At 33.1% G+C, this 12,370-nt stretch overlaps 2 protein-coding genes across 2 annotated transcripts in view; both read left to right on the plus strand.

The window, feature by feature from the left end:
* The window catches only part of LOC124438156, a 56,662-nt gene that overhangs the window by 26,822 nt on the left and 17,470 nt on the right, over positions 1-12,370 (plus strand). The window lies entirely within an intron of this gene.
* Positions 7,306-9,411, plus strand: LOC124438176. The gene is made up of 4 exons (XM_046988193.1): positions 7,306-7,368; positions 8,066-8,116; positions 8,191-8,283; positions 8,389-9,411. The coding sequence occupies exon 4, from the start codon at positions 8,438-8,440 to the stop codon at positions 9,320-9,322; it is 885 nt and encodes a 294-aa protein (XP_046844149.1). The 5' UTR covers positions 7,306-7,368; positions 8,066-8,116; positions 8,191-8,283; positions 8,389-8,437; the 3' UTR covers positions 9,323-9,411.

A 12,370-nucleotide genomic window follows, 5' to 3' on the forward strand; every position in this document is an offset into this window, starting at 1 on the left:
AGTGTTTCTTTAGAGGCATAATCAAATCGATAATTACGTTATTTATTATATAGCGCTAATTGCTAAATTAATATTTTTAAACGCGAACAAATTCATGATTTACGACAGTGTTTTTCGTTAAAACCGCAGATTTTTGCACATCGTTTAAAAAAGTGATGTGCAATTGTTTTCATTTTAGCTAAAACGTAATTATTGCAGAAATAAAATTGCTTAACTATGCAACTCTAGCACGTGATCAACTTTTTGCTGGGAACTGTCGAGGAAAATGAAAAGATCAATAATAAACCAATAGTATTGTTAGTTAGTGACAGCTCTGTGTAGTATATTTGTACAGCTCTCTGAAAAGTTTTACCGCTCAGTTATATTTTCCTTGTTCGTAGTATAGTCATGCAATATAACAATATCGATAATGTTTATTGTTATTTGTGCATCTTTTTTTGTATGAATTGAAGAAAAATTAATTAATTTTATGAAAGCCTTTCTGTCTATATAGTTCTCAGTTTTCAACAATAAGGTAGTTAATTTGACATGTCTTCAGTAAATGTGAAAATAATATTTATTTTCCTCTATATTGCAGTACCTATGGACCTTGACCAAGGTTAGTATTTTCATTTATTATAGAAGCTAATTATATAAACGTTTTACGATGTATTAATAACAAATAGTTTTATAAGTAAAAAGTTTTTCCCCTCAACAAAGGAATGTTCAATAAAACCTTTACTTAACCAACTTTCTTTTTTCAAAATTAATTATTATTTTCATTGCAAAGCAATTTACATTAATGTAGTTTACTGTAATACCGCTGGTATCAAATATGATACCACATATTAAAATATGTTAAAAAAACTAAATTTATTTCAATTATGTTAACAACTTTTACCTTTCAGATGAGTATAAAATGCAGTATTTATAGCATATTTATACCCTCTGGTAGGTTTATGCACGCGTGGTAAAACATAAAACAAATATTGCATTCAGCGCGTTGTTGTCACTGATCTGTATACTAATTACCCGAACGGGAAACCACATCCAAATTACTATATTTTCTTAACACACGGCTGGGTATCATAAACATGGATGCCGTCATACCAAATATGGCAAATATCTTAGACTTGAAAACAGTGCACACTCAGAACAACTAAAAATCATAAATTTGTATTGATAGAAAAGAATCCAGTCACATCAACTGGTGCTCGGTTGACATCGGAAATTACAGGTAAATCGACACTTTATTTACCATGGATTGCATGTTTAACCGTTGATATTAATTTTATGCAACTATCTGAGGATATGTAGGTACCGATGACTTTCAATTCTAAAAAAAAATTTCTCACCGACGATTTCAAAATGAGCAATGACGTGCATAAGAAATTGAAAAGGTAAATCTTACTATTTGTGTTTTTTTGATATTCCTTCAATTCCAGTTGAGTTTTTATCCACGCGAAGATATTTTTCTGCTTTATTGTTCAATCTTTCCGTGATTTTTCCACATTTGCAGCTTTGATTGGTTTTGTGGAAAATGTGGAACAGCGGGTCCAACTGACCAGATGCCATATCTTCACTTGTACATGGTCGTTGATTACGCTAACGGAATAACTGATCATAATATGAAACAAGAAATCAACGAGAAACTTGGTTGGCAAGCTTCAAAGTACATCGAATTCCGACCAAGCGACCCGTCAAAGGTGTGGAAGGTTCGACCTCTGTCCAACAAGCGACTCGAAGTGGAACGCGATGATATTCCTTACATGCGATCCAGTGGCACGTTTTGGAAACATTGAGGATCTAATGTTTAATTTCGATGACGACGATGGAAGACCCGTATTTTGTAACGCAGTGTTGGTAAAAAGTGATGTTAAGTTTCTAATGGATGGAGATTCAGGATCTCTTGTGTATTTTTGTGATGATGAAAAAAAGAAAAAACGACCTTTTGCATATGGTGTTGCTGAATTGAGCGGGGAAGACCTAAACGTAAAAGAGGGGACGTTCTACATTTGCTTGAGATTAAAAGATGCTTTGGAAGCATTGGAACTTATGGAAAAAAAGTCGTAAAATTGACCGCAGACGTTCTTATTATTTTTTTCATAAATGAAAGGATAGGATATTAGAAACAGTTAAAAATAACCCATCCGTTTTTCTTCGTAATTAATTTTAGTGCACTTAACGATTGAATTGTCGTTACTAGACATGTTATTTGTCTATCAGTTTTTTTTTAGTTTTAGTGTGAAGAACTTTATTTAATGATAAAAATAGTACAACTTTTATAACTACATCATACAAATATTTGTATAATGTGAATGAACATAAAATCAATGTTTAAAATATCCATGATAATTTTCAAATTACTAGCTTGAAAAAAAAAGAAAAAAAGGGAAAGTCAGGTTGTAAAGACAACTTTCCCAATAACCTAGGTCAAAATTTATAGTGTGTTCGCGAGTTGAGGCAGATCGACTTCCTCGTATCGCAGTAATTGCTGACCTAATCAGTGCGATAGACAGTTTACAACACATCCACGCTAGCGTGATGCCATATTGCAGCTTTCTCTTTTGTGCCAGCAGATCAGCTAGCCGTTTATAAGCAATTGCCGTCTCTTTCTCCATACCACCTGATGTTGAAAAGACCAGTGGTGTAAAAGCAGAATATTCAATCTCTCTTACTCGATCACCATATTCCCTTTTCTTAGCCATCTCATGCTGACGATAGATTGCAGGTAGATTGGTGTTTTGGTAGCTCGACGCGTTTGGGTGAAATACCCTTACATCAAAAAGTGCATCTTGCTATCTAGACCAAAAACCTTTAGCACGAAAGTCTAGTCTCGCTTCTTCTTGTCTATTGGCTGTACGAGGTAATATCACTTCCCCAGAAAGAGGTTGTAATTGTGGCTCTTTCTCAACTGTCGAGCAAACTTCTGCTATCCACTGCACTGTTATATCTCGAACTTCATTATGTCTCACTATTGGTAAACCACCATGAGGAAATATCATCGCGTGATCGGTTGCAAAAGCCTTTCCACAAATGCAGTGCTGAGGGGTATTTTTCAATTGCCATCCATAACGTAAACTTAATGCATCTGGAAATTCCCATTTGTCTATTTCATAATTATAAATAAACCAAGTTGTATGATTTTTGGTTTTTGTTCGATCATTGATAAGCAAAACGTTGTCACTATACATGAATAATAAAGAATAACTTTCTTATGTTACGTCTGAGATCGATATATACATGTAGTTAGTGTTCGATATTTCCTATGATTATAGAATCGTTCATGTTCAACAAAAACATCTCTACTTAATGAAGCGAACATCAAAGGCTACCATGTCAGATAATTTTCGATTGAGAATTACCAGCAATTAAAATGTATTTCCTCACAAATGTAGCTCTTTTTCAAAATCAAGTTTATTTTTGTATTCCTATAATAATAAGGAAGAGGAGGGGAGGGGTTATTTTAGCCAATTAGAAAGTAGCTATTATTACTTAAGTAAATTACGATTATATAGCATTATTTAAGATTGTCACTGAAGACCTTCTAGTTATATAGATTTTTAAAGAAATTGGTAAAGATAGAGTTAGTAACTCAGATAAATGCTTTTAGGTTGAAAAAAACATGACGTTTGTGACTTAATTTTTGAATAGCAGCCCCCAAATTCTTTTGATCTCTTTCCTGCTGGTCTTTTGAAATAGCTTACATTTTTTATATATATGTATTTACCGACTACGTCTTTAGAATGTTCTGAAATCCGAAGTGAATAAACAACAGCGAAGAAGTTAAAAGTTTATGAAACAATAAAAGACTGGAGACCTTTTTGTAAGTTCTATACACTTAATTGATTGTATAATATATTAAGGGTATATAACAGAATATAAAATATATTATGTTGAAGTTTGAATTCTTATAGTGTATAATAACAAATTTAGAAAATTATATTGCGTCAATATTTGATTTAATCTCTAAGAGTCTGTTTCTCTATCTTATTTCTACCTCTTCTTACAAACCTAATTCTTAACAGGGTCTTAATTTTTCGCCATCGCGAAAAAACATTAAAGAATTATTTTATAGGCAATGGCGATACGGCAAGCAAAACATTTCCGTAGAAATAGGGATTTTCTTTTCTTTATCATTCCACAATGGATTTCATTACCATGCAAACCTCATATCCAGATTATAATACAACTTTTATAGTTTGAACAGTCTAGCTGTTGTCTGTATATATATGATGTATACGACGGTGTGAGAGTTCGTTGCCGGAAGTTAAACGCAGTGGAATTTTTTGGAAATTAGCTACGAAATGAAAATCGCCAATATATATATTTTAGCTATATAAATATCAGTCAATGAACTTTTAATTTTCAAACTGTTTTGCATTAAATAGATATGTATGTAAAAGCTTGTATAAGCTTATACATCATACAAATGTAACTTTGTCTAACGTCACATATCCTTTTATCATTTTCTAAACTTTAAACTAGAAGGTCTTCACTCTTCTTTGATAACCATGATTTACTTAGCTAAGATTATTGTCCACAATTAGAGCAATTACAAGACATACCTGACAAATGCTGTTCTTCCACAGTGACAGTTTTATCATTGCATCATTCGTTAAAGGGACGAGTCAATTATTTTTGCTAATTAGAAAGTATTCATTAGTTGAAAAAATCGTGATTATATAGCTGTGATTATAATAAAGACTTAAGACTTTCAGAGATGACTTTCATATATAGTTACTTTGACGTTTGAGAAATAAAAATAGTCAGAGTTGCCGGTTTTGCGAGCCATTCATTGTGTGCTTTTCTTAACTAAAACAACAGTTGTTTCTTCCCTGACTTGTCGCAATTTAAAGTTATCTTTACGACATGACGTCGTTGTGATCAAAATTTCCTTTAATTTAATTTTTGGTCATGAAGAGATTATACTTTTAACAAAACATTTTGATAGTTTATAGAAAAGCGTACAAACATTATACCGTCGAAACTGCGCTCTCTTGTTTTTCCCATTCACTATTTTTAGCTGAGTAAAAATCTTAAATGGAAATAAAGAATTATTTTATTTTAACCACTAACCAAACAATCATTTCTTACTGAACCAAATTTTTACAGCTTTGCCAATCTTTTTTGCCATTAGGAAGAAAATAATTTGCATTCATTCAATATGGCTGACGAAAGTCTTCAAAAGGTATCAGGCTATGGGCACATACTAAGTGCATGCATTATGTTATAAATGCAAATTCAGTCAATTTAAGTCGTATGGCATGATGACTGGGAATAAAATATCTGTAAAAATTAGTGCGTAAATTGCGTAGGCATCTTTTGAACGTGTCTAATGATGAGCTGGTTTGCGCTCATAGAAAAATATATGTTATCAAGGAAAAGTCGGTCAATTTTTCGTTAAATAAATTTGTTTGCTCACTTTTGTAGCATTTTGAAGACGTGCTTAAAAAAACGTTTTGCTCTGGTGCATGAGCGAAACAGGGGCCGCGGAAGTATCTCAAAAGTGGGGGCACTGACCGAAAAGGGCATGTGAGTTTGCAGCTTACTGTTTTAGTATATTACAGATATGCATTGTTTCATGAATCATGATTAAGTTTCAAAGTCTGTAAAATATTGGTAGACATTCTTAGAATGCTATGCGTATTATCTATTGCTCGGCGTACGTGCTAACAAATTGAACTAAGATGAATACATGAACAATTTTATTAAGTAATGCGATCTCATTAAAATTTCCCAAAAAATCTAACCCTACGTTCGTTTTTGAGAACAAAGTCCTTAGCTATTAAACGTAAGTCCAGTTCGTCAGTTCTGGCCTTGTTTACATGCATAACAATAAGATTATTGTAGCGTGCTGCCGTCATTGTGCTCCTGAGATGTGTCTTGACAAGCCGCTGGCATGAAAAAGATCGTTCTCCAGAGGCTGCGCTCATTGGAGGTAAATCTGCAAGAGTCGGACAATATTAGACATTGCCATGACGATCTGCGATGATTTATTTTCTTCGGTTGAGAATATGGATGTTATGGTGTCAATTGATGTCACCTTCTTTACTTCTGGATGTCGCTGCGAGATGATTCCTTCAAGAAGCTTTAACTCCGCCTTCAGCTGGTCAAAGTCGAGGTCATTTTCGTAAAGGTGTTCAACCTCATTATTCAACTCAAACTTACACCCGTTTGCTCCATTAATGAGCACGGTTTCGATGTTCATCAATACAGAATATGCTTTTTGATCGAAGTGCTCCTGAAGTGAAGCCAAGCACGCATCAATTGCTTCAACATACTTTGCACGGTGGGCGTCTTTAGCAGTTTGGAAATGATGTTGCTCGCCATCTCCGTGTTGAAGTCGCCACGGAACTTTCTTCGGTCTTGGTTGTGTTGGATCAAAATATAGCTACACCAAGCAGGAGCGAAAACCGAAGGAACTTTGTCACTTGTTACAGCCAACCGTTATTTAACATAGTAATATAAACGTGTTGTTGTCCACAGTTTGCAGAACGTTCACAATATCATTTCTTAGCTACCGGACAAAAAGTTTTGGCATGGACTCCCCGCCATGATGCATGGTGCCGACAGACTTTGTTCTACTCTCGGGGCTACTTGTATCTAAGAAAAACTTCTTCAGTCCAATTTTACCTAAAACAAAGACATTTCTACACCATAAAAAAAGGCACTTTCATTCCAGAAAAAGGGCACATTTTTCCCTGTTGCAAAAAGTGGGGGGGGGGCTCTTGCCCCCAATGCCCTCCCGGTTCCGCGGCCTTTGGAGCGAAATGTTTTCTCCAAAATAGCATTTTTGTATTATGTTTTATTTTATGTCTATTGCAGAAATGCAAATGTATTAGTAAATTTAAAATTAGTTTTGCGCTAATTTTTTATTGACAAATTGGCAAACGTTTTGGCTCGAAGAACATATTTAAGATTATAAAGATGATAATCTGCTCCAATATTTTATTAGCTATATATGAAAAAAAAACACACACAACATTTTAATACAGAAACATTAAATATAAAAAATCTAAGTTCTTGATTTGATGATTTATCAATGTTTTAGATGACCTGAAGATCCGAGCTGTGTTTAAAACAGCAAAATCTGTATCCTCACCCGACAAGGATAATTTGAGAAAAGGTCACAAGTTCAATTACATAGTGCATTTTTTCGGAAGAGACTCTAAAAATTATGTTCTTTGTCTTCCTTAATGCAGGTCGCATCTCTTTAAAACGGTCTATACAATATGTTGAAGGTGATTTGAGCTACGTTGGGTTATTTTATTATTGTATTTTGATAAGGCCTCTGACAAATCTTTGTTTATATTTTGCGTAAAGGTGACAGCGTCGCAAAGGCTATACCGATGAAAAGGAATTGTCGTCTGCAATACCTCACAAAAAGTAACACATCAAATTTTATCAGTTTTGAAAAAAAATAGTCCGTTTTCTCTTCATTTCATCTTTAAAAGAAGGATTTTATAATTTATTTGTGGGATGACACGCTTGGTCGATGACGATCATTTTTATCGTTAATCCTGTATTTTTATAATTATAATAAAAGTTTCCGAAGTACAATATTAAAATAAGGAAATATAACTTCAGTTGGTATATTACTACTGAATTTTTACAGCTGATTGGCATTTTTATTGCTCTGCAAAAAACAGCATAGCTGTTATAAATATTTTCTCACAAGTGATCTTTATATAATTTCGGACTGATTTTCTGGTTGTACTGTTGACAGAAAATTGCAAAATGATGGAATTATCTTGAAGAAATTTTCAATGTACACGCAATCAACTTGTTATCATGTTATGCGAGCAATTAATTTCAAAAGATTGCATTTTCAATTCTTCAAAACAGCAAAGCGTTTCCTTGCAGCAGTTTTATAGAAAAAATATCTAATTTGAAACGTTTCATTGAGGAAATAACACGATGATCATGTGGAGACATTAGCTAATTTGCATGTAGTCAGAAAAAGAAAGATTGAAAAAAATCCTTCCTTTAAAATTGGTGTGACTTTATAAGCTATTGATTCAACTTTCATAGCTATATCATGTTGCATTATAAAGTCAGTAAATATAACTTTGATTTTTGTTAGTGGAAGGAAAGAGTTTAAACACGTTAGCTGCTTCTGAATCAAAAATAAAATGTAAATTTCATTTACTTGTTTTTTATTTTTTGTTCAATGCATGGTCGAGATTTACTATATGTCTTTTTCCGTAGATGAAGCTCCCAGTCCCAACACGTGTGACTTTAAAAATACGTTTTTAACCAAAGGTTGCAAAATTAAGATTGTGTGCATGAAAAATTGAAAAGGTAATGATTTCTTATCATATTTAGTATAATTTTGATTAATTTGGCTTGACAAGCCGCCATCATGCTGATTTTTTATCGAACACCATGACGTTTTTACATTCACAGTTTTTCTTGGCTTTGTGGCAAATATGGCATAGCCCATGAGAACGAAGACATGCCTTATCTTCATTTGAACCTCGAAGTGGACAATGAAATGAGAGGGAAAGATTTGAAACCAGAAATCAATAAGATATTTGATGGCAATGCTTCAGAATACATTGAATTACGTTTTGTCGACCCATCAGACGAAATAATAATTCGACCACTATCCAACATGGTTCACTCAAAGCGCGATGATGAGCCTAATGAAGAATCCCGTGGCACGTTGACTCTGTTCAGCTGTAAAGATGGCAAACAATACGCGTTGACTTGTCTTCATGTTGGATATGGAAAAGTTCCGAAAGGTGCCGATCAGTTCCTTTACATTCGAGACAAAATTGAAAATGATAAATTGGCATTTGAGAAATTTCTACTAAAAAACAAGTACTCTTATACTCATGAAAACAGCATAAAAATGCCTCTTGGCGAGCTATTTCGTTACTCATTTGATCTTGAAACCGACATCGTGGCAATCTTAATTGATGACAAAGAAAATGAATTTACTGCGGCTGAAATAGAGATGCCGAGTTCTTTCGATGCTGTGTTTGATAATTTGTTATCGAAGGAAAATGAAAAAGTTTATAAAGTTGGTGACGAGTCGGGCTTGAACGAAATTGCTGACCTCAGTTGTAGCGTTTTTGACAACAACAAGAAAAAAGTGTTTCGTGATGCAGTGGCAGTAAAGAGTGATAACGAGTTCCTCCGGCCTGGAGAGTCTAGTTGCCTAGTGTATTATTATGATGAGAACAACAAAAAGATACCATTTGCGTATGGAGTTGCTGCAGTGACCGAGAAGAAAAACGAGACGTATTATGTTTGCATGAAATTAAAAGATGGTTTACAAAATTTGAGACTTCTCGAAAATGTCTCCTTCAAAGACTTTTCACGTGATACTAAATGATTACTCTTTGTGATGAAGAACATATATATGCATCATTTAAAACCTATGTACTCATTTAACTTATGTTCATTTATATTTACAGGCATTAATTTGTTTAGAATTTATTCGTTAATTTAATACTTGCGCAATTTTTTTGCGAAGGTTCCTACTGTAGCTAAGAACTTTTTTTAGTAATGTCCTTATCTTCAACATGATTTCCGTCGCTACATATCATGAAAAGCGTGTATTCAAAAATTATAATTGTTAGTGATCGAGCTGTATTTTACAACTAAATACAGCTATAGAGCTATACTTGCATCTGTGGCTAATATAAAGGTACACAAGAAAAAATAGTCAAGTCTTACAATACTTTCATTACTTCATATTCATTTCAATGCTCGGTTTAATAGTTATATTTTGTATAATATAAATATGTCAAATACGACTATGTTTTTTTCAATGTTTTGTCACGAATGCTATCTATTACAAGGACTCAAATTATATGGTGATTTAACGACACGAGCAATCATCTTGTCAAGGTAGGAGAATATCTTTACTCGAAAAATGTTCACGAAACGTTGATATGTCCTCATATCAAAAGGAGTTTCCACGATTATTATAAATTCGTAGTACAGAGTTCACGATTCAAAATTCAAAGTTGCTGGAAGGATTTACTTTCTCAAAGGTTGGCATAAACAATGTATGTTATAATCACTTCTATGTTCAGACAAAAATTACATCAAATAATTGAGTAGAGTTAGCTTGATGATTCTTAGCGCGTGCTAATTGAAGTGGATTATGATTGTGCAAGAAAATGACTCGAGTCATTTGACACTAACCTGTCTCCTAAGAATTGGTGAAATTTCATGGGACCTTTGTTTGTTTCAGCCTCGAAATCCGGAAAGACATCACCTAAGTTAACCATTATTGCAGTACAGCTTTTCTACTGTAGATCTGTAGATGAACAATAGCCCGTTTATTGTGGTGTGGGGTGATGCGTGATGGGGTGAGTCGCAATTAAATATTTAATTATGAACATTATTGTAACTTGTTTGTGTAACCTTGTGACACCAAGAGCAACAAAATTAAACAAACCTTAGTAAGTTTTTTGTAAATTCATCGAAACGTGGGGTGAAGTCATTGGTCATCATAAATAATAATTGTTGTTGAGTGATAAATGTTTTTCTTTCATGATTTCCTGATCGATTTCTTAGACTTCAACTTCTTCGTTTAAAGGGATTTATTTGAATCGGGTGACAACTTTGGTTTACGTAGAATTTGGCGAAGAATATGGTTTCGGTGGTTTCGATTTGAGCTTCTTCCTTTTTGCGGAACTTACTACTTATGAAAGAAATAAAGGCGGGCAGGATGGAGGACATGGGTCATTTTATTATTAAAAATGGAGAAGAAAATCCTGACATCAACTGAAGATAAGAAGGTAATGTTGGTGAGTCTAAAGTGGACTGGGGACTAGTAACATGAATGTTATTTTTTTAAATGGAAACATCATTGTTAGTAGAAATATAATAAATATTTACGAAATGAACTTAAATGAAAATAGTTTTATAACCATTTTTTAATTTAAATAAACGAGAAATATCAGTTTATGTTGCGAATTTTTTAAAGGTTTTGTTTTTTGTGGATTTACAATGATTCTCAAGGTTAGTAATTTTTGCCGTATTGGTTATAAAAAGACATGATATTCATTGTGATAAAGTAGGTAGAAAGGGCATTTTACACTAATCATGAATTTCAGGGTGTAAAATTGTGAATTAAGGTGGAAAAGTGAATTGCAATTTTCGTTACAAGTTTGTTGAACTATCACCTTGAAATGAGAAACATACCTTGTTTCTTGTTTCTGGTATGTTGTTTCATTTCATATCTTGCTGGACAACAGTCATACTACAGGACTGATGTAACTAAAAACAAACATTTCAAAATTGACAAAGTAGAACGTTTATCATAGTTTTTAAATGTTCATAAAAGCATGAAAATATTTTCAAACTCATAAACACTTCATGTTACGTTTGGTTAGTTATTATAGTTCACACTTGTCATCAGTATCTTTATGTTGTACAAATTCCGACATACTCAGTTTGGTTATGGCAATTGCACTATGCACCATCTTTGTCTGAATGTTTGAAACTTTGTCAACTCTGTTTGTTTTGACTTTAAAGCATTTTAATACGACATGTAGACACAAGAACAGAAAAATTTTTTCCAGTTCTAAAAATCTTGAAAAAACCACGACCTCTTACAGTTTTCATCCAGTAGATCTAAATAAGAAGTTAAGATGAAAATAATAAAATTAAAATTATAGCGTGTTGATGAGATTTAAAAATTTAGATAAAATATAAAGTTATTTAGCTTTTTGTATTTACCGCGCGTTTAGTGCATCGCAAGTGGTCGAAAGTGATTTTAGGAATTGCGACATGTCAATTCATATCCTCAAGATTAGAGTATAAGAATTAAGTACTGGGTGATTCTGCCGTCACTTGTGGCGACATTTACACTGTGATTCTATAGTTATTTCTGACTTAAAGCTTAGACAAAAATGAATGCATTACAAATTAATACATTGTGGTAAAATGTTTGGCTTTTAATATTCATGTACATTTTATATGTTGGTGATATTAGCCAAATCATACCTGAACGTAAATTTTAGAACTTCAAAATGGAAATAGTTTCTTTTGCAGACAATTTTCAAAGAAAAAGCCTTAACATGGTGAACATAAATATCAAAAAACTGACTTATGAAATATCTCGGGTAAAATGTATTCGCTGTTAAATTCTGTGAAATTAAAGGTATTTTGATGAGCCTTGAGACAGACACTGATAATAAAGATATTAGTCACTATAGAAAATTTTATTATTGTCGTTGGCTCCATCAATGCAGCAATCTTTACTCAATAAAACCCCTTTAGCGAATCGTAAAGGTGGAAAAATTTCATTTTAGGCCATGTAGGGTGTTGGAACTTCGTTTTCTTTAAATAAAATTTGAAGGATATTTGCGATTATGAAAGATCAAATCTACAACACAAACTTAAAGATGCTCAAAGTTACTTTACA

The sequence above is a fragment of the Xenia sp. Carnegie-2017 genome, unplaced genomic scaffold (assembly GCF_021976095.1).
Source record: "Xenia sp. Carnegie-2017 unplaced genomic scaffold, XeniaSp_v1 HiC_scaffold_19, whole genome shotgun sequence".
NCBI classification, from domain to species: Eukaryota; Metazoa; Cnidaria; class Anthozoa; order Malacalcyonacea; family Xeniidae; genus Xenia; species Xenia sp. Carnegie-2017.